Consider the following 22,756-nt stretch of genomic DNA (forward strand, 5'->3'; position numbering starts at 1 on the left):
GTGTTATGTTCTATTCTTTGCCTTCACTCACCAGTCAGCAACAAAGTTGGCCAAACCTTTGTTGCTCTGTGACAGATCTAGCTGCCCTCCACTGCTTTAATTGCTATTAAACCCTAATGAGGCACTCCCAGGAAATAGAAACTCTTCCCCGTCTAGAATTATTAACATTTTAGATGTGAGTGGACAGCAGTCAGGGGAGCCCTGCAGCATCCGGGCTCACGTGAACACGGAAAGATGGCCATGGGCAGGACACCCACTCAGAACAAAGGATAAAGCAAGTCCAAGCAACTGAAGCCAACTGGGGCAAGGAGGGACCACCTTCAGCAAGACTGAAGGCAGAGCAGGCGACTCACCATCAGCATGGCTCTCCGGAAGAGTCTGGAGTCTGTGGCCCTAGTGGTTAGAAGGTGGACGCTGGCCACGTCGGCTCCGCCACGGTCTGCTGCCAGTGTCACGCGCTGAGGGTCCCCACCAAACGCTCCGATGTGGGTCTGCACCCAGGTCAGAGCCACCACCTGGTCCAGCAGCCCCCAGTTGCCGCTCAACTCGCCGGACCCTTCAGAAAGAGGAAAGCCTTCAGCACTCTGCGATTCTGCAACCTGGGATGTAACCATCCTCGTGTTGTGTAAGCCAGGCACAGGGTGCCGGTGGGGGGCCTGGGCTCCTGCCCGCATAGGTCTGGACTGTGGTTTCCCAATATAGTGGGGCAGTGGGAAGAGCCTGGGCTCCGGAACCAGGCCCATCCAGCCCGGATTCTCGCTTCAGCTACGAGACTGCAGACATGTCCCTCCACCTCTGTGGGCCACGGCCACCCCATCTCCCCCCACTGCCCGTGAGGAGGGCGGCTTCTCAGATGAGAGGCATTGCACGTTCAGACCCCAGGCTTGGCGCATCTGACGAGAAGGAGCTGAATTTCCGGCCCCCCATCTCCCCCCACTGCCCGTGACTCTCCGTGTCTCCTGCCCCCCGATGATGGCCAGGCCCGGCTGAGATGCTCGGCCCCACCTCTTCCCACTACCTTCCATGACCTTCGCAGCAGCGGCAGAGCTGCGATTCAAGTTTCTTACATTGTTTGTTTGTTGTTGATTGTCATTTGATCCTGTTGCTTGTTTCCAAAGCACACACCTTTTGACTACAGTCATGTATATGACCACATATGCAGCACTCAGTTGAGTCCATCTCTCTTTCATTCATAGAATTCAATAAATATGTATCAAAAGCTCAGCATGTTTTTTTAAGTCGAATGATTCCGATACAAAGAAACCATACAGCCAACACATGCTCTTCCCCTTGGCATCTGGGACACGCCGTGCCCAGGCCCTTCCGGGTCCTCTGAATTCAACGGCTCCTCTTAGTCTACACTGCTAACTGCCCTGAAACACCAAGCCTGCTCTGGTTTGAGCCGAGGTTCATGCCCTTCGTCTCCGGCTTCTTTCCAGGAAACCCCAGCAGAACCCGTAGCTCCAGCCACCGCCTACGTGCCAACGACTCTCGGGACTGTGTCCGCAGCCCAGGGCACTCTCCCAGGCCTGGGACCCTCGAGTTCCCCCAAGAGGCTGTCTCACAGGCACCTCAAGTCCATTCAGCCCCAAAGGGAATTGATTCTAAGTCTCCTGAGCGCTCCCACCGGCGGCCTCGGCTGAGTTTCTTACTTTCTCCTTCAAGCGTGGCACCGCCCAACCTGCTCCTGCAGGGCCTCGCGGGAGTCTCCCCGACTCCTCCTTCGACCGTGTCCCCCTCCTCCCCAGCCGCTGCAGGCTCTCCCGCCACTGACTGCCACCCCCTTTCCTCCACGCTTCTCCTTGGCCTCCTGTATCCACACATTCCTCCCTACAGTGAATTCTCCATGGCGCATGCAGAGTGGTCTTCTAAACTTAGAATCTTGATTATCTCTCTCTCTGACACACACACACACACACCCTGCCCCATCCTATGTAAAATCTCCCCTCTCATCCCATGGTCCTTAGGACACCATTTCAGTTCTTCTATCACATTCAAAGCCCCCCGGGACCGGGCCATCCATCTCTCAGGCCACATCTCCCTTTGTCTCCCCACTGTCCTGTGCTGCAACCAGCCAGGCTTCCCCTCAGAGGCTCAAACACACCAGCCCCACCCTCCCCCATGCCTGTGCTTGCACATGTGATTTCCTCCACCCAGAGCTGTGCCCTCTCCCACTGACCTTCTCTAACTCCCTCCTCTGGCCCAGTCATCCTCCAAGTCTTAGCTATACCATCAGCTCATAGGCAGCCCTCAGGGGAAGTGAGGGGCCCCTTTCAAAGTATTTGTCACCACTGGCTTCCCTGCTAGACTCTACCCCCCATGAAAACCAGAAGCACAGAGTAGGTCCTTATGAAATGTTAGGTAAATGAAATGACTACAGTTATTATGAACACGATTCAACGTCAAGTGAAAAACTATCAGAAAGAACCCATATTCCCAAATAGAAAAACAGAAAGACCTTGCATCCGATTCCCCAAACTGGTGTTCACAAAGCTGACGAGAACACCAGCTCAGTGGACATAATGGTACGAATTACTCTTCCAGCTGGGGAGACACTCAGAATTTCTTCAAATGCATTTCATGTTCTGGGTTTAGTGAAGCCATTGGCACCATCCTCTCTGCGGACTTTTCTGGATTACATGAACATTCCATTGGTTAGGATGAGTGCTTTTGTTTCCAAGGTCTGAGGGAGGGCAGGAAAGCCGGGCACCAGCTGAGCAGGACCCAGTCTGGGAAGTGACGTCCACGGCCTGCATTTCTAGTGACAACAGGGAGGGACGCCACTGTCCCTGACTCTCACTCCCCATGTACCAGCTTCCCACTTACGATGCTGACAGTCTGGGGTCTACAGACCCCTAGGATGTCAGAGATGAGGGTGCATTCAGGAGGCAAGTCCGAACTGGGCTTCACCTCATGCCAGGTGCTGTGCTGGGTAGTGCAGAGAGCAAGATAGACGAGATCCTGGCCCTCGAAGCAGACGCCCTCCGGGACGTGCACACGAAGCAGCCACCTAGCTGCTCTGAGATGGTCTAATTCAACCCTTTCCTCCCCTGGTGGAACCTGAGACTTGAGAGGGAAAGAGACTGTTGAGGTGCAAGAAGCAAATTCGAGATCAAGTTGGCACTTAAATCCAATGCACACTCGGAGCTCTTTGTCCTAACATTCAATCCAATTCAACAAACGTTTGCCCAAAAAATCTATGGTGTGCAAGGCACTGTGTTATTTTCATTAAAAAATTTAAGTACTCTATTTATGGAACTTTCTCTGCTCAGAAGCCTTCATAACTCCCTCATTCCTGCCGCATCAAGTCTAACTCCTTCCTGGCTTTTCAGCTCCTCTAAGATTGACTTCAGCCCATCTGAACAGTCCGGGTCCCTTCACTTTCTAACACCTGCCCTTGTCCAGCCATTGGCGTCTGCTCATCACCTGTGTTCATTGCCCTGCAGTCTGGCCTTGGTTGAGCTCCATTCTCTTTATCCTCTGGGACTCCGTCTCACCTGGCTCAGCCCCGCCACAAACACATAGCGTTCAGTGCTGCTGGGGATGTGAAACTGGACAGGGCTGCTCTCTGCTGGCCAGGCGTGTACAGTCCAGGAGGGAGACGGTGTGAGAGGAAGGTGTCCGGACAGCGTGATGGCGCTCCTCCCCATCTGCCTCACGCCGCCCTGATGGGCCCCCCCAGCTCCATGCTCCCACCTCTCTGGTCAGAACACACCAGCAAACATTCGACTGTTCCCTCACTGTCTAACCGGCTCCTGCTAGCTCATCTGATTTCTTCATCTGTCCCTCTAAAGCTCCTTAGCTGGGCTCACAGTGGGTTCCCCCCAGCTCTTGTTGATGGCCATCAACAGAAGGCATCACGGTGTGTGGGCTTAGCAGGCAGGTTATGGAGCCAGACGAGCTGGGCACAGGTCCCAACACCTACTAGCTGTGCGGGGCCCTGGACAAGTTACTTAATGTGACTTGACTTTCCCCGTCTGTAAAATGGAATAATAATAGTTCCAACCTCAATAGGTTGTTATGATGATTGAATTTGTTAATATCCGTAAAAGGAACAGAACAGTGCAATGCCTGGCATAAAGCACTCTGGAATTTGTTTGGTTTTTCTTAAATAAAATGAAACAGGTTTAGGTCCCAGCATTATCTCACAGGTGCCCTTTGCATGGTCTGCCTTGTCTTTAGTAGCAAAAATTACATCTGTGACGGGGGCAGGACTCTGTGCCTGTTTTTCTGGTTAGGATGGTGAGCAGACCCCCTCAGAGGGGAGGCTCCAAGCGCCCCAGGGATGACGGGGTGATGGGTGTGTTACGTGTCTGGCCTTCGGTCTGTCTCCCTGGCCAAAGCCCACTTCCTCTGCTCCCACACCCTGCAGGGCGCCCGCGAGCCATGGCCGACCCGCTCCTCTGATCCTGCACGCCACTGGCCTGGGTTGCCCTTGCTGCATTGCTTTACCAGAGAGAGAAGGATAATCACTGTGCCCCACGGCCCTGGGGTCTGTCCCACCGGCAGGGTCCAGGCTGGGAGAGGGCCTCCCTGGCCCATCACCAACCCCCTCACTTCCTTCCCAATTGCTCTTCATCAGGAATCGTGCTCCTTTTAAGTACTGCTGGGTTTCTCGCAGAGAACACGAGTTTGTCTGGTCGGCGCAGGCCTGGCGTGAGCTGCTGTTCTCAGCTTCCTCCCATCCCTTTCTTAATGTGCCTCTGGAGTCTGGAGCTCTTGGGGGGTTATCTTCACTCTGGGCTACAACAGCAGATGCTGCACACATTTATCACATGAGAACGATGTACATGAAGCAGCAGCTTGGCCTAACTCAGTAAATGCCAGGGGCTGCAGTTGCTGGTGGCCAGATGCAGGGCCGGGACATGGCTGCAGCAGAGCCCTGGCTTGGAGAGGCCCTGCCAGGGAAAGGAAAGGGGCATTAGCCCCCGGGAGCCCCTGCAAGGTACCAGCAAGGTTCCCGGTGTTTGCCTTCACATGCTTGATCTCCTGAGAGACGGGCAGCCTGGGATGGGATGGGACGCTGAGGGAGGGACCGAGGGACCCCCCCAGAGCCCCTGAGCCCCATGGAGCGAGGAGCTGCCCCTGGACTTGCTCTTCTCGGGTGCGAATCCTGTACACTGTGCAGGACACCAGTCTGGGGCTGGCACTTGAAGTCGCCCAGCTCTTTCCAGACCTGTCCTGAACCACAGTTTCCAACTATTTAAAATGGAAAGGAGGAGGGATGAGTCGGTGGAGCTCAGGCAAGTCTCAGGGCAGGCGGTGAAACTATTCTGTATGATTGGTGGACATGCGTCATGATGTTTGTCAAAACCCACAGAATGTACAACACAAAGAGTGAGCCCTGCTGTAGAGTATGGACTTTAGTCAATACTAACATACCACTATGGGCTCATGGAGTGTAACAAGTGTGTGGCACCAATGCGGGACCTTAACAGGGGAAACCGAGGCAGGGGAGGACGCAGCATATGGGAACTCTGTAATTTATGCTCAAATTATTCTGTAAACTTAAGATCATCTAGATAATGAAATCCATTACATATATGTATTTTTTTCTTTTCTTTTTTTCTTTTTTTTTCCGGCTGCGCCACTCATCTTGTGAGATCTTAGCTCCCTGACCAGGGACTGAACCTGCGCCCTCGGCAGTGTAAGCGCCGAGTCCTAACCACTGGACCGCCAGGGAATTCCCTATATATTTTTTTTCATGGGAAAGGGATGATGTATTTGTGTTGGAAGTTTATTGGGGGCTTAGCTGAATCGCACACCTGCTCTTTTCTCCCTCTGCTGTGAGTGCGCACCTTCTCCGCCTGGAACCTTGCCGTGGGACGCCCAGTGTCTGGCGGGAGGTGGTCGTCTGCAGCCAGGAGCCTGTGTGTGTGTCCTAGAGCTGCTGCCCCTCCACCCACCGGCCCTGGCGGCCACTCTCTGGGTCTCAGTTTCTTGATTGACTGATGGCTCCCCTAGGGGCTGAACTGCAAGGAGCTCCAGGTAAGAGATGCTAAAGCTCTGGAATGTGGGAAGTACCAGGAGGTCTCCAGAATAAAGCAAAGAAAAGCTGCCTGAGCCTAAATGAATTAAAACACTGATCCTGGGCTTCCCTGGTGGTGCAGTGGTTGAGAGTCCACCTGCCGATGCAGGGGACGCGGGTTCGTGCCCCGGTCCGGGAAGATCCCACATGCCGCGGAACGGCTGGGCCCGTGAGCCATGGCTGCTGAGCCTGCGCGTCCGGAGCCTGTGCTCCACAACGGGAGAGGCCACAGCAGTGAGAGACCCGCATACCGCAAAAAAACAAACAAACAAAAAAAACCCCCCAAAAACACTGATCCTCTCTGTACACAGAAGAATGAGGAATCTGTAGTGCATTTCTAAACACCAAGGGAGAGTAAACTATTTTTTAAAATGATACCTATTCTCAATCTTTAACATTAACTGCTAAGTATTGTTCTTTCTTCCTTCTTCCTCTGTATCCCCTGTCTCCTACATTTATTTTTTTAATTAATTTTTATTGGAGTATAGTTGCTTTACGGTATCACATTAGTTTCTGCTGTACAGCAAAGTGAATCAGTTATACGTATATATATATCCCCACTTTTTAAAAAATAGCTTACCCTTACATGAATCATATATCATATATGTTATATAAGCACTATATATAAAGCATGAGAAAAAAGCAAACATGTTAACCCACCACCCAGCTTAAGAAACAGAACAAACACCACAAATTCTTGAGAGGACCCTTACACAGACAACACACGTAAACAGGAAGGCAAACACCATGGAAACTCCTGGAACCCCAGTTTTAAACGTGCAACTTTAAGGGGAAGCAATTCTCTTTGAGGAGTTTTCTTTTCTTTGCGGGGGAGAGGGAGTGGCACACATAACTTTTCCAGACATGTCAACTTTAGATAGCTGGGGTTTTTTTCAGTTTTAAAAGAGATTATATTTGTGAAACAACTAAGTTAACATTTTTCTCCTTTCCCTATTTCCTTGAACACTCAAGTTATATGTTAAAGATATTTTAAAACTGTCCTGAATTAAAAGAGATTGTGAAAGTTGCGAAAACAACAACAACAACAATAAAACCGAAAACATCGAGGGAGCAAGCTACCATTTCTTCTTAGTGCTTCATCCACGGGATTCAACGCCCAGTGTGACATTAAATTTAACTCACGGCTGCGGGGCATAAAGTCCCTTAACCTCTCTGAGCCTCGTCGTTTCCTCTATGACATGACCGCACAGGGCTGACCTCGCAAAGGTGCCTGGAGACTGAAATGACGTCACCCAGAAAAGATGTCTGGTAGAGATGGGTGCTGGGTGAGGGTAACTCTCCTTCTCTCTTGCTGACAGCTTTGCTTTAAGCACAAGGAACAGGCAGTGTTGCAAGTCAGGAGTGAGAAGGTGTGGGTGTTCTGGAAGAGTTCCGACCCCAGACTCTGCCTCGCCAGCAGCAGAAATGAGTTTCCCTTCCAGGAAGCCCACAGAATTCTCCATAAGATCACAGCCCATGAAATCATAATCCCCGCCCCCTCATGGAGGGATGGCATATGGAAATTCGCTCTCTTGTGTCTGGAAACACTCTGAGCCAGAGTCAGCCATGTCTGTGAAATGCTCCACCTGAGCGGGTCCCACAGGCTGGGTTCTGAGTTTCACCATCTCTTTAGAGAAAGGAGCTCCTGATTTAACAGATTGTCAGTCGTGTGTTTGAAAAGAGGAAAGAAAACCTGGGCAGGGCATTCAGTGCTCCAGCAGCTTTCCCTGCACCCCTGAAGGAAAGTCTGGAATCTGGTCATCGTCCACATTCCCCTCATTGGCACCTGGTCACATGTTGCCTTAACTTGTTGCCTGTTTCATGTTTGTTGTGCAGACGAAGAATCTTCTTTATGACACTCAAGGCCTCCTGCCACGTGGTCCACCCAGCCCTCATTCCCCAGCACTGCCTGGCTTCTGCTCACGCAGGATGCCTGCTCCACTCGGCCACATTCTAGAGGAGTCCGTCATTCCCACCAGGCTACCTCCCACCCACCCAGCCATACTCAGCAGGCAAGACATTCCAGGTCTTAAATGAGATCCCCGGAGAACAGAGATGCTGCTAGGTGCCTGTCCCTGAGGACTCCTAAAGCCCATCACAGCCTCTAAAGTCCCTTTACATGTAGCATATCACTGGAGCCTCACAGTGACTTTGGAAGTTGGGTAAAATTATTCCCATTTTACAGAGGAGAAAACTGAGACTTGGAGAAAGGAAGGGTTTTATCCAAGGTCACACAGACAACCCTTGGCTCTTCAGATTCCCAGACCAGCGTGTCTGCCCTCTGCCACGTCTGCCTGTCAAACAACTGCCCTACCACTGGGGGTTGGGGTGGGGGGGTGGGGAGATGGAGGAAGAGACATGGGTGGATGATGCTGGGATTGGTCCAAGCCTCAATTCTGCCCTGTGGACTGGTGGGGAAGGTGGAGGGCATAACCAGAGTGATAAAGGCATCTGTGACTGGAAAGGGGACAGGCCGGATGTTCAAAAGCGATCTGGAATTCGAGGGGAATCAGAAATCATTGTCTATGCAGCCCTCACTCCAGTAAATGGCTTCCTGAGGGCCCAAGAGCTCTAATCCATGCCTTAGAGTCTCCAGGGCAGGTCGACCCTGGTGATGAATCCTGGCTCTGCTCCTTCCTGACCACGTGAGCTTGAGCCAGGGTCTAGCCCTCTGGGGTCTCGGTACACACACGCGCACACACAGATACATCACAAGATAAAACGTACTTGGAACAGCTTCAGACACATGATAAGTGTAATCAGTAGTAACTGTGACTCTCATCTATGGGCATCAGCATGGCTGGAGGGTCTCGTGAACGCACTGGCCATACCACTCCCTGCTCAGCGGGCTGGAGGAGGGCTGCGGGCTGGGAAGAATGGGGCTTGGGGAAGAAAGGACTAAACGCACACAAAGAACACACCCGGCTCAGGAGGTCAGCGGTCCCCACCAACGCCAGCAACTCACCGGAACTCAGGAAGCCAAAGACGCCCACTCGGTAGCTGGCAGTGACCACGATGAGGTTGCCAACAGCAGCCAAGAAGGAGCCATCCACGGCCGGCTGGCCCCCGCTGGCCCCGCCCTCTGCGGCGTTGTGGAGGAACACCAGCACAGACACGTTGGGGGCCTGTAGGGATTGGAGAAATGTGGGAGCTCCAGGCAGCCACCCTCACCCCCCAGAGCTTGGTGAGGGTACCTTCCCCATGCAGGTGCCCAACTGTGAGGCGACGCACGACTCTTCCTTCACCTCTGCCCTGTAGGCATATTCAGTCTCAGTTAGGGGCTGAATTGTGTGCCCCCCAAATTCACATCTTGAAGCCCTAACCCTGGCTGCCTCAGACTGTGACTGTGTTTGGAGACAAGTCCTGTAACGAGATGGCCCTAATCCAATAGGACTGGCGTCCTCATACAGAGAAGAAATTTAGACACAGATGCACACAGAGGGGAGGCCTGCGGAGACACAGGGAGGAGAAGATGACCATCTACAAGCCAAGGAGAGTGGCCTCGGAAGGAAACAACCCTGTAGACATTTTGATCTTGGACTTCTGGCTTTCAAAATCATGAGAAAATACCCTTCTGTGGTTTCAGCCTTCCAGTCTGTGGTACTTTGATAGAGCAGACTGAGCAAAGGAGCAAAACCCACCTCCCGGATGAGGACCCAGAGCGCCATAAAAAGTGAAGACACGTTGCCCACGCTGCCGAGTGAGCCGGGGACCTGTCCCATGCAGCCACGTGGTCTCCCAGCAGCCCAGCTCCTGGCCCGCGTTTACTCTGGAAGACGGTTCTGTGTCCTCCCTGGGGAGTCCTTGAGTTTGGTCACCATCCCTGGAATCCCATCTTGTTAACACAGAGCCACCTTTGTTTAGCCCGACTGAGCGCCAGGCACCATGCTGACTATTGGCGTGTGTCACTTATTCAGTCCTCAAACAGCTCCGTGAGGGTGGCATGTTGTCGTTACTCCCATTTTACCGATGAGGAAGCAGAGGCTTGCTGGCGTTAAATAGCCTGCCTCAGGTCACACGGCTATGAGTAGCAGAGCTGGGATCTGAACCCAGGTTGACCCCTTCCTATCAGAATATTGTGTTCCATCTAGGGGATCTGACACCCCGCCCCAGGCCATGGTGAATGCAAGGCCCCAGGTGGCTCTCGCTCACTCAGGCCCTGAATCCCTGGGCTGTGACTTCTCTACTCCATGTGCCCTGGGCTCCGACACCAACAGCAAACACTGACCAAGGACCTGCCCGGGTGGGTGCCGTGCTAAGTGTGCTCACCTAGAACGTCTGATTAGAGCTTCCGCCTCACAAGGTAGATGACTCTAAGCACCCCCATTCTACAGGTGTGAAAACAGAGGCTCAGAGCAGTGAAGTGGCTTCTTGAAACATCTACAGAAAGGAAGGGACCGAGCAGAATTCTGACCCCAGCCCCCTCCTCCCTCTGGGACACCCCTTCTCGTAGATGTCACCACCTGGTAGGCTTGTTGATTCTTCCAACAGGAGGCCTTTCAAATGCCATAGAAAAAGGCCAGCTCAGGTGGCCTTGGTTTCATTTGCTGTGGGCCGCCAGAGAGGTCAGGGACAGGCCCTGTCTCCCCTCCTCAAAGTACCCTGAGTTATTTTTGTTGAGTAGCAGGCGAGCAAGAGAGGATACTTCCACTCACGCAGCCCAGGAGGGCCTGCACATTTAGGCGCCCTTATTCCAAGCTTACTCAGGCCAGCCTGCTGTGACCCAGCCTCCAAAGTACACCGCCTCTCACTGCTGGTAAACTGGGGACCAGGAAGCGGTGGCCCAGTCACATGTACCATGGGATCTGTCAGTACAGGGCTGGCGTCACCAGAAACTCATGTTTCCTAAGGTTCATCAGTTCTGTTTTCTCTCATGAGCTCCGACCCTTCCCCCCAAACAGGAAACTCAAACACTCAACATCAGGATCATAGCTGCTACCTAGGCAGATACAGCCTTCAAAGCAGGACCTAACCAAAGTCAGGGTCACCTCCCAAACCCCACCCTCTAGAACTGCCTCAAATGAGAGACCACATGGAAAGAAATACCCGCTAGGGGGGTCTCTCCAAGGGTCTCTCCAAGAAGAGCCACTGGTTTCCTCATTTGCGGATTAGTTTGATCCAGCTCCACACTCCCCCAGCCCGCGGCCCTCCAGGGGGCCCTGCGTCAGCGGCTGGCCCTCACCCGCCGGCGTGGCTCTCACCCCGCCTCGTCCGCACCCCTGCTCAGGTGCGCCCTCCTGATCACCACCTACCTCACTCCTCCTGCCACTCCGTCTCCTCCCCTGCTGTGTTTTTCTTCACAACCATATTAATACCACAGTTGTCCAATATTTATCTGCTTATCTGTTTATTTCTGCTCCTCCCACTGAGAACAGCCCCTCCTGTGACGGGCGCTTTATGAATACTTCTTAGAGGGCTGGAGCCGGATAGCCACGCACGTGCTCCCGTGCGGGAGATCAGGTGAGGCCGTGGGGGACCCAGGCTTGCTCTCAGCCACTCAGGCCTCAGGAAGCCAAGAACCCACCAGGAGAGTGCAGGGCGGACTGTGCTGGCCGCTCTGGGGCTGGGGATTTCTAATGGGGCCGTTTTCAGGGCAAACATAGTTTTCAGGGCTGCAGCACTCACCATGTTCTGAGGGACAAACACGTTGAGATACAGGCAGTCCTCGCTGACCCCGGGGGACGAAGGCGTCCTGGCGCCTGGTTGCCAGCAACTGGCCCTGCAAGTACAGACAGACAGAAGGCATGACTTGCAGGGAAAACAACCAAAGCGACAAGTCCCAGCCCCCTTCCCATCAGCGGCGGCAGAGCCCACTGCCCCATTCCAAAAGCCCAGCGGCCCACCAGCATTTAGGCAGCTTCAGGAAATGGTTAATGGGATTGGTGAGTAAATGGTGGAAAGAGCAGCATGCCCATCCCTCTCTCTACCACGGGCCTGAGGAACATCCCACAGGGACAAAGGGCTGGTCCAGAGAGAAGGATGCCCGGATAAAGAGGAAAGTGTGTGTCACCTGCAACCTGGGCCCTTCCTGGCTCCAAGGGAGCAGACCTGCTGGGATGAGGTGTCCCAACCGGTTTTCTACGTCAGTACAGAGTCCAAGTGTGCCAGTGGAACATCTCCTGGCATAAGAGCTGAGACTGCATCTGGGACACATCTAATGGAGGCATGATGGTTACCCGCCCAGGCCTTGTTAGCACTGGGCTCTGATGAACCTAGCTCTCCAACTACTCTCCACTCAAAAGCCTCAACCACCTCATCTGTCAAATGGGTGTATCCTAACACGCTAAAGTGTTCTAATTAGTCCATATTTGTTTCTCTGGTTGCCCAATGGTGGAGACTTAGTCATGACTTTCTGCATCTTTCTGCCACTGTCCTAGTTTAAGCCTCCACTGTTGCTTGCCTGGAGCAGTCCAGAGCCTCCTGCCCATCCCTCTATCTGGCCCTGGGCCTGTAGACCTGCCCAGCAGCCAGCCGTGGGAGCGATGGACAGAGAGAATACGGCTGCCTTGAGACAGAGCTGTGGACCCCTGTGGGAAGGGGAAAGGCCATGGGGATGGGAGAGGGAGACATGGGTGCTCTTTCCATAGACGCTCTGAACACGCTTTAATTTAGAAAAATCACAAAATCGTATCCAATCTGTCAACTCTTTACAGTGGTATATGCATGGGAGGGAATGGGCAAAACTGAAAGCAGTTGATGACGAAGGAAAATAAGATATTCCATTATTTCCCCTTTTTGGAAAATTCCTTTTAATATTGTTCCTGTTGGGGGAATCAAAGTCCTTTTAAATTATATTTTCACTAGCTCATGTGTTTTTCCTTCTCTGCTTACTTCTCAGCCCCACTGAAGTCAGAAGTGGCCGGGAGGCTGAGTCCTGGTCACCGCCACACTGGGGCACGTGACGAATGCATGCCCCACCTGCAGCTGTGGCCGTGGAGACCTCCCCTGCAGACTCTTCCACAGCCTCTCTTTCCTGGATGCGAAGTCAAGGAAGGCTCCTAGAAGGAACCTTAGAAGGTCTGTGCTGAAGAAGGCACATCAGCCTGGGTGCCCGCATTACTGCATGGAGCAAAGCCCACCTGCCCCTCCATCACCAAAGGGATTGTGCAGGACCAAGACAATGTTAAGTCACCGACAAGTGGGAGTTTATGTGTTAAAGCACTCAACACCATCTGAACAAATATAACCCCTGCTCCACGCATGGCTCAAATTCGAATGCACTGCTCTGTTATCAAGTCTCATTTTGAAGGCTTAGAATGGGAGAAGGCTTCCCTGGGCATCCCCCGAAATGTACTCCACTCCACCCTTACCGTGGCTTGGTGGCATCCCAGGACCCTGTCCAGTTCAAGGGCTCCGGGGCCCGGAAGCGGCTTCCCGCCAGGGGCGGGGTGGCATATGGAACTCCCAGGAACTGGTCCACTTGCTTCCACGAAGTGCCCACCTGGATGGCCTGGGACCTGCCCAGCAGCCGGCCGTGGGTGGTGATGGTCACAGAAGGTGCAGATGTCCCAACGCCGAGCAGAGGGATGTCTGGGAGGGGGGAGAGAGAGAGAGAGAGCAGCTGGTGCTCTATTCACAGGTATTCCGAATATACTTTAAGAAACAAATCTAAAAGCCCAAACACTGCTTTCTGCATTAAAAAAAAAAGAAAGTTAGTTATTCATTCAGGCCCCAATAGCTTAAGTCTAGTCATGTTAGTATTCAATGTGGAAAAAAAAAAGAAAAGAAAAGAAAAGAAACCCAGCAAAGACACCTGATCTTCCCCGGGCACTGAGCAATCCCTCCCCCAGGTGTGCCACCTCAGCTCTTCCCAGAGAGGCAGCCCAGGCCCACAGCCCCTGCCTCAGCGCCCTGGGGCCAGATGTTACCACAATTCTGAATTATTTGGATTTTAAAAAGAACAGAGGGGCACAGAACGGGCAAGGTCCAATCCTCCAGGGGGGTGTGGAGTTGAGACCCATCAACAGACACACCAGTTACTTCTGGGACGAAATGTATAGGTTATTCCTACTAAGAGGGATGAACACATAATATCTTTTCTTCGGTCACTTCAGGTCAGATATTGCCACCAAACGAGTTTGCCACAAACTTACAAAAAAATTTTTTTTTCTGACTTTTAGAGTGTTTGGATTTCAGAATTGCAGCTAAGGCACTGCAGACCCGGTACTTGTATTTCACTGGTGAGGAAATAGGTTTAGAGTCTGGGGGTGGGCAGCTGTCAGGACTTCAAAGTGATGTAGGATTCAAAGCTATACTTTTCTGAGCCACAGCTCTGACCACAGGGTCAGAGGTTCACAAAGGGTCAAGGCCAGGCCTCGGCCCAGGTCTGCAACGTGCATCCCCCTTTGCGCAGGTCCGGATCCCACCCGGTCTGTGAGTTCACACTGGTGCCGCCGAACCCTGCACTGTGCTCCACAGGCCTTCCGTCCCCACCCTGTAGTGCTAACCTCCAGACGCTTATCAGCCTTTCTTCAGCCCTGTCTTACCCCCTCCACTATATTTCTCACATTCATTCATTGGTTCAATAAACTTCTGTTGGGCCCCGGCTCAGGGCCAGATGCCATTTTCAGGGACTTAAGACAGGCCTGTGCCTGGTTCCCCACAGGCCTTAGGGCCTTGCACGGAGGAAACCAACACTGGTGAAGAGAGTGTGTGTGTGTGTGTGTGTGTGTGTGTGTGTGTGTGTGTGTGTCTGTGTGTGTGTGTGTGTGTGTGTGTGTGTGTGTCAAGCGGGGGGGTCTCTCATTATTTCCAACATGTTGAGCCTGGGAGAGGAGGCAGACAGACAGACAGACAGGCAGGTGGAAGTCTATCCATTCCTCAAAAGCTTGGTACCATGCAGTGGTTCAATTAGAGGTGGTTTTGACCCCAGGAAGCATTTGACAATGTCTGGAGACGCTTTTCGTTGTCATAAGGGTTGGGGAGAGATACTAGCTACTGGTATCTCATAGGGCAGAGGCCAGAGAAGCTGCTAAACATCCTGCAATAGAGAAGATAGGCCCCCACAATGAGCCTTCTGCTCCCAGCTGTCAATGGTGCCGAGGCCGAGACTCCCTGGCGTGATGTGCGTTCATGACTTCCAGGCCACTGAGGGTCAATGTGGTGAGAAGGAAACAACGGATGGTCTGAGGAGTCCAGCAGGTCTGTGTTTTGTGTTATGGACCAGCTACTTTAGAAAACCTCTATAATTCTTCTCATCCTCAATTTTCCCATCTGCAAAATAGGAACAGTAGCAGTTCCTACAATGCAAAGATGTTAGGAATAAATAACACAATGCCTGTAATGTCCCAAGCCCAGTGCCTGGCAAATGACAGGAGATCAACACATGAATGAGTGAATGGGAAAGAGGGAGGGAGGGAGGGAGGGAGGGAGGAAGGAAGGAAGGAAGGAAGAAGGAAGGAAGGAAGGAAGGAAGGAAGGAAACAGTGAGTGAAAACTTCTCTGTTGCATAAACACTGGCATGTGAGTTAGAACTCAAAATGGAAACTCAGGATGGAAAGAAACAGTTGCCGATTTGTAATCTGGCCTTGATCACAAATCATGACTGCTCTCACTCCCACGGTTCTTTCCTTCTCACAAGATTTCCTGTTTCAATTGCAAATCACAGGCTCTCCGGCCAGCATTCAGGACTGTGGGCGCTAAAGTAGCAAACCATCTGAGGTCAGCTCTGCAGGAAACAGCCCCATTTCACCAATGTGGCAGCATCTGAAGCAGGGAGCGAAGACAGAAAACGTAAAAGCTCAAGCATTTCGAGGGAAGGCAAGCCTGCTTTCCCACAGATGGTGGTATTTAAGCCTCCCTCCAGAGGCTGCCCAGAGAATCCCAGACTGAAAGAGATCCAACGTGGGGAAAACATTTGATGTGCATTTCTCCCTTTGGAATCTTCTGCAGAAATGTGGATTCTTTCAGAATACCCACATATTTAGGCCCTGTGACTCTCTGGATTAAGAAAGTTATCTGTAGCTCTACATATGCATTAGGTGCAGACAAATAACATCTATGTAGATAAATGTGGGCGTGCATCTTCTGCTGGAAGGTGAGCATTTCACATTGAATTTGAGACACACAGAACTAGGAGAGAAGCAGTCGGATTTGTTTTACAGAACTCAGACCTCGAAGTGAAGGCATTTCTCAGCAGGACTACCATGCAGATTAGCTACACTATGGGTGAAATCTGTCTAACTCACTGAATGACATAAACGTCCTGAGAGAAGACAAGCCTTGAGATTAAGGGCCCAAGACCTCAGTTTACAGGAATCAAAGCACTCCCAGCCCTGGGGGCCCTCTCCGGATCTAAAGGCTGAGGTGCAGGAGGGGGCAGAGGAGAGGTCACTGGATCCAGACAGGCCTGAAGGACCGTTAATGCTCAAGCACAGGGTGGGCCCAAATCCCACTGCTACTTGGTTTTGTAAATAAAGTTTTATTGGCACACAGCCATGCCTGTGGATTGGTTGTTGTCTGTGGCCGCTTTCCTGCTACAACAGTAGAGCTGAGTAGCTGGAACAGAGACTTGTGGCTGTAAAGCCTAAAATATTTCTTATCTGGCCCTTTACAGACGGAGTTTGCTGACATCTGCTCTTGAAGATAAAATGGCAGACATGGCCAACATTTCTAAAAAATTATTCATTTCATCCCATAAGCATGTTTAATGGGGGAGGTGTGTCCTCCAGGCCCTCGATTCCCATGTTTCCTGTCCCACAGCTCTTATTAGTTCACTTAGGGATGCACTTATATGCTGCTCTCTCCTTGCTTGCTTCACCCCTGTATCCCCAGCACCTAACACAAGGGCTGACACATAATAGTACGTTATTCGATGTTTCTAAACTAAACCGAGCCGGAAGCAGCTGCTCTCTCCGGGCACTGTGGTGTGGTCTTTAGGCGATACGGTTTTATGGGAGAGGACTGCCTCTAGAGATAGGAGATCTGTCTCCAAGTCCCCGTTCTGTCATCACTAGCTGTGTGAAATCAGAGAAATAACTTTAACTTCCCTGGACCAGAGTCTCCTGATCTCTAAGACGGGGATAAAACCCTTATCTTGCCACCTCACAGGATAGTGTGAGTATCAAATGGGACAAGGCATGTGAAACAACTTTCTAAATTCTAAAATAGTAGTTAAAAAGTGGTCTAATTATTTTACTCAGAAATGCAAAGGCCAAAATGGCTTCTATAACTCAAAGGAAATAATGAATAAAGGCAGTCCAGAGAAGTTCTAGGTCAGAAGTAGGGTTTTTCACCTTCCTTCAGTCCATCCCATGTGAGTGCCACAGAGCCTAGGATGACTTTGACTGACTTTCCCTTAAGAACCTCAAAAGCCACTGCCCATGAGTCACCAGGTGCTCGGACAGTCCCTCCCAGCCACACCCAGGCCCTCAGGAATGGCTGCAAAGACACAGGCCAGCACTTACTTGGCTTCTGGTAGATGTGGGTGGCCTCTTCACGGAGCAGAAGTTGGCAGTTTTGGGCCTGCAGGCTGTGTGTGCAGCTCTGGGTATCAGCATAGAACATACACCTCACAACGCCAGGTTGGGTTTGCAGAGTAGTGACAAGGCAGGCCTGGTGATGGGAGCATTCTGTGGAGGAGGAGATGAGTGGGGCTTGGGCCTGAGAGATCACCGCAGTCATGTACCCAATCCTGCATCCATGAATCCATCATCCCTCCATCCATCAATCCATCTATGCTACCATCTAATCATGCATCATCCACCCACCCCCGCTTCCATTCATCCCAAGATAACCTGGGATGCCCGGCAGGAAATAATTAACCTGGGAGAGAAGACCCTGGGTGGGCTCTCTGCTGCAGTCTCCTCATCTCCCTTCAGGGTCAGCCCAAAGTCAAAGCTTCCAAGGGGGTAAGCCAGCTAGCCATCCTTCCATCCAGTCGTGACTCATGAATCTGTACATCCACCCATGCACCATCCATTCACCCATCCAATGATGCGTGCATGCATCCATCTATACAAACACTCACTTCTTCATTTAAACACCAGGCCCAGTGCTAGGGGCTGGGAATAAAACAGTGGTGGTGGAGGCCCCAACCCTCCCATCAATCTATTTTCCACACAACAGTCCGGATGTTGGTTGGTTATTTATTCACAAATGTGCTCTTGTCATTCTCCGACTGAAGTCGTAGCAGACAAGGCTCTTCACACTCCAGCCCTTGCCTTCCTCTTCAGCCTCGTCTCCCTCTGCCTCCCCAACCCCATCACACCCACCACCTTCCGTCAGGGGTTATGTCCTTTTCCATGGGTACCAGGTCATGCACTAGACTGTTTAAAAGATTCATGGCATTAGGGTATTCAGTCCTAAAAACAGCTCTGAAAGTAGTGCTGCTTCATTTGATTGAGCAAGTTGTGCATTGCCTAAAGGCCTTATTCATAGCCCAGTCTCTGTGCTGTGGCACCACCCAGAATTGCGTGATGTACAACCTATACAACCGTACATGGTGGCCCTGGCTGTAATATGCACATATTGTTATCCAACCTTGTAGGGGAGAGGATCCATGTAATCTCAGAATTGAAAAGTGTAAATGTTACCCAATCTTGGCCTCTTTCACAAGGTGAAGGCTTTGCAGAACGTTCTGATCATATGGTCACCTAGCTTTTGTTTAAATACCAATGACTGAAACCCTGTAAAGGAAGTATGCATCCGTGGACAGCTTTGCCTATTAGGAAGTTCTTCATATTGCACTGAAAAATGTCTCTTGAAATTTGAGTTTTACCCATAGGCCTTTGCTTGCCCCATGAGCTTGGCCAGAACAATATCCTTCCTCCTGGCCACGACGGCCCACCTGTAATCTGAGGACAGCCGTCACAGCTTCCATGCATCTCCATCTCAGACTAACCCCCTAGGTCCTCCCTCTGATCTTCCTCTGACCGGGTTCAATGTTGCGCATTTTCTGGCTGGCTTAGCCCCTTGGAGACCGTGACCATGGCCAACCCTGCAGGAGGATGAGGAGACTACAGAGCAGAGACCCCCCCGCCAGGGCCTTCTCCCCGAGGTGAGGTCCTTCCGGCCAGACACCCCAGGTGATCTCGGGGTCTCCTATGTGTTTTTGAGGTCAGAATCTTGAGGAGCACTTGTGTGAGAGGAGTCCCATCCCAATCAACCCCCTACCTGGAGGTGGAAACTCCCCTTACCCCACAAACAGCGGTCTCGGGCAGCAGAGAAGTCACCCGTGGCAGCAGTGCTGATGTGGGCAACGTCAAAGTTCCGGATGGATGGATCAACAACTACTGAAGAGAGGGCCAGGGACTGCCACGAGTCCAGAGCGACTAGGAGGGAAAGCAGGGACAGTTAGTGGAGTGCCATCCGATGCCCCCAAAGGGTGCCCAAGGGCTCCCTCCTGGTGGTCTCCATCCCCATTTCTTTTTTTTTTTTTTTTTGCGGTACACGGGTCTCTCACTGTTGTGGCCTCTACCGTTGCGGAGCACAGGCTCCGGACGCGCAGGCTCAGCGGCCATGGCTCACGGGCCCAGCTGCTCTGCGGCATATGGGATCTTCCCGGACCGGGGCACGAGCCCGTGTCCCCTGCATCGGCAGGCGGACTCTCAACAACTGTGCCACCAGGGAAGCCCCGTGACTCCATTTCTTTATCCATCTCTCCATTCTACTATGATTTTTAAGAGTTTTTTTTTCATATGAGCCAAGGTCCCGTGCTTAAGTCTAGGGATACAGAGGTGAAGAACAAAGTAACCAAAACATGGGCGTTTCTATTGAGCAGCTCACAGTAGAAGGGAGAGAATGTGAAATGACAAGACAAACACTGTAGTACAGTTGTTATAATGCAAAAGTCAGAATAACGCTAGTAACCATGATAATAACAGGCTCGTCAGTGTTCCTTATGTGGTACTTTGTGATGTGCTGCCCGGCTGCCTGCAGGACCAAGGCTCTCATTTCCCAGCTGCTGGAGGCTTATGGCCGGCGCTCCCAGCTGAGTCCCTCTCTAGGAGCTACCTAGGTCTACTAGGCTAGCTGCCTCCCCTCCACAGGGTCAGCCTTCATCCCCAAACTAGTCCCTGTGGGTATACCAAGGCCCCCTTGCCTCAAGATGGTCCAACTCCCAAGGGCCGGCCCGGCTTCACAGCTCACTGAGGCGTCAATGCGGCCATTGTTTGGTTTGCATCAATGTTTTACTTCTCCCCCTGCCCAATTCTGCCCCCTCGCTTCCTTGTTTCTCCCAAGAGCACTGAGCACTGCCCAAGAGCACTGAGCACTGAACTTTCTGCATATGCAAATCTGCATCTCAGAGTCTGTTTCCTGGAAAACCTCAGCTAAGACCTCCTCTTTAAAAGATGAAGACAATGAATGAGGCACAGGGATGTGGAAACGGCTTTGCCCGAGAGCGTGCTGTGCTTTTGGAGTGGGCAAGATGGAAAGCAGGTCTCTGCATCCAGAAAGCCTGTGCCTGCCATTGCTCTACTCTGCTGCTTCCCAGTCCTCGCACAGGACATGTTGTCATGGCGAGAGGGAGGGACATCTGCTTGTGGCTGCCACAGAGACGCTTGGCAGAGGCAAAGAAATCTGCCAGAGCACCTGTGTCCCTGTGAGGACAGAGGTGACCCTGCACGGGGGGCTTAAGCTTCCACCGCGAGGAAGGACTGTGGGTCCAGGGGGATGACTGCATTACTCTGTCCACAAATGGCATCAAACCAGGCACGATGCCACCTCCCAGAATAGGCCTCCGTGACCACTTGGGAGTGCTAATACCAGAATACTGTATGGAACCGTTCAGTGGGTACAGCACTGATAGTTAATGGAGAAAATCTATTTATCTACTTATTTTTTCTTTCTGTCTTTGACTTTTTTTTTTTTTTTCCAGAAGACGGTAGCAGTTTACCCTTATGACAAATATTTGTGTCTACTTTGTGCTAGCAAAACACAGTGGCAATCTTAGGTGTAACATTTCACATTTTACAAAGTGCCGTTACTTATCGCCCAAGCCCTGTGGGGGTGATACGCCATCATCTCAGTTTCTTTGTCTGTAAAACATCATCATGTTTGATCCTCGCAGCGCCCCAGATGGGGGTGGGGAAGGGACTCTAATGCCTCCTTCACAGATAAGGAGTCGGAAGCTGGAAGAGGTATGTGACTTTCCAAGAATGCTGAGCTGGACAGTGACCAAGCCAGAGACAGACCCAGGCCTCCTGGCTCTAAACCAGGGCTCCTTCCATCCCTCTGAGCTTCCTACAGAGCTGAGCATCCTCTCCAGAAAATTATCCCCAGGTAGGAAAAGGTCGTTGTCTTTGACAGCATCATGCTCTTAGCTATACGGGGAAGACTGTCATTTTTATCTTGAACTTGTCTTTGACACCAGAGCACTGAGCATCACTAAAATTAGAATGGTAAATAAAGTAGCAAAACGATCTAGCACCACCACCCTTCTTTTCAATGAAAGAAAGAAAGAAACAAAGAAAGAAAGAAACAAAGAAAGAAACAAAGAAAGAGAAAGAATGGAATTCTTTGATAAAATTCATCAGTGAAACTACCTAGATCTGAAGTTTGCTCTGTGAGGGGACTTTTGTTAATAAATTTAACATTGTTTATAGACAAAAAAAAAAAAAAAAAAAAAGAAGGAAGAAAGTAAAGAAAAAGAGAGCGAGAAAAAAGGTTTATCCAGAGAAGTGGCCAAATAATGCAACCAGATTTCGCGTGGACTCAGCAAGAGGAAGTGAAAGCCCCACACCTGTCCTAGAGCTGCAGGGCCACCCTCAGAATCTGGAGCCGTGTATTTCTGAACTTGGGACCTGGCTTCCCTGTAAGAGACCCTGGGCTTTCATTTCCTGAAGCATCCTCCACGCGTTGCTATTTTCATGGTCATTACAAGTGGCATTTTTGCAACATGGCCAAACCGAGGTGTATATTTTTAGATGGTGAGCACACTGCAATTTCAGAGAAGGGTTATGATGGGATTTCAGGATGGAACTTGCCAATTATGGTCTTAAAATGGAAGCCTTGGCTGCCCTCCACCTTTATTTAGGTTGATGTCTAGGGGAAAGCGTTCTAATTAAAGGGTGAATTTCCCCTCCAAAGTGAGAGTCAGCTCATCTGTCGCCATCCCAGGGCCTGGAGTCAGCTCTCTGCCACACCCCACAACTGTCCCCCTCCCCTGGCTGGCAGGACCCCCGGATGAGCCATTGCTGCCATGCAGAATCTAACATCTGGGGTTCCACGCGCATCTCGTGAAAATTCTGAGAACAAGTTCTTTGTGAATGCAGAAGCATAGTGAAGCACGAAAGCTGGGCGAGCTTGGTAGCATTTCACAGGAGTTTACTAACTTGCCAAGAACCTCGCAATACCATTGCTGTTTAATGTTCACGATAACCCATGCTGTGGGCATCACTACTGTGCGCATTTTACAGATGAGGAAACAGACCCAGTAAACACACCCAAAGTGCTTAGCTGATAAGCGGCAGTGCTTGGGCTTGAGCCCCGCTCCTTCAGCTTCAGAATCCACGGTTTACTCCAAGGCAGACCTCCTCTCCGGGTGAATGAGATGGTGACAGCTTTCAGACGCACCCAAAGGGATAGTCTGCTCCGAAATGCACCATCTGTGGTTTGTTAATTAGTTTTTTCTTCCTTTGTTTAAAATATATTTTACAGACTGCATTGTCAACATCACTTATTTAAAAAAGAAAATCGTTGGTGTTCCCTGGCAGTCCAGTGGTTAGGACTCAACACTTTCACTGCGTGGTCTGGGTTCAATCCCTGGTCAGGGAAGTAAGATGCCAC

General features: G+C 51.3%; 1 protein-coding gene across 1 annotated transcript in view; it reads right to left on the reverse strand.

Moving 5' to 3' along the window:
* Positions 1 to 320: 320 nt before the first annotated feature.
* The window catches only part of LOC307176053 (thyroglobulin-like), a gene marked incomplete at its 3' end in the record, with an annotated part of 48,447 nt that continues 26,011 nt past the window's right edge, over positions 321 to 22,756 (reverse strand). The window contains exons 3-8 of the mRNA XM_079901799.1: positions 19,165 to 19,299; positions 17,434 to 17,598; positions 13,339 to 13,558; positions 11,654 to 11,747; positions 8,994 to 9,153; positions 321 to 556 (exon numbers count right to left, since the gene is read on the reverse strand). Coding sequence (XP_079757925.1) covers positions 321 to 556; positions 8,994 to 9,153; positions 11,654 to 11,747; positions 13,339 to 13,558; positions 17,434 to 17,533 — 810 coding nt within the window. The 5' untranslated portion in view covers positions 17,534 to 17,598; positions 19,165 to 19,299. The remainder of the gene's footprint in view (positions 557 to 8,993; positions 9,154 to 11,653; positions 11,748 to 13,338; positions 13,559 to 17,433; positions 17,599 to 19,164; positions 19,300 to 22,756) is intronic.

This window comes from Stenella coeruleoalba, assembly GCF_951394435.1.
Source record: "Stenella coeruleoalba genome assembly, chromosome: 17".
Taxonomy (NCBI): domain Eukaryota; kingdom Metazoa; phylum Chordata; class Mammalia; order Artiodactyla; family Delphinidae; genus Stenella; species Stenella coeruleoalba.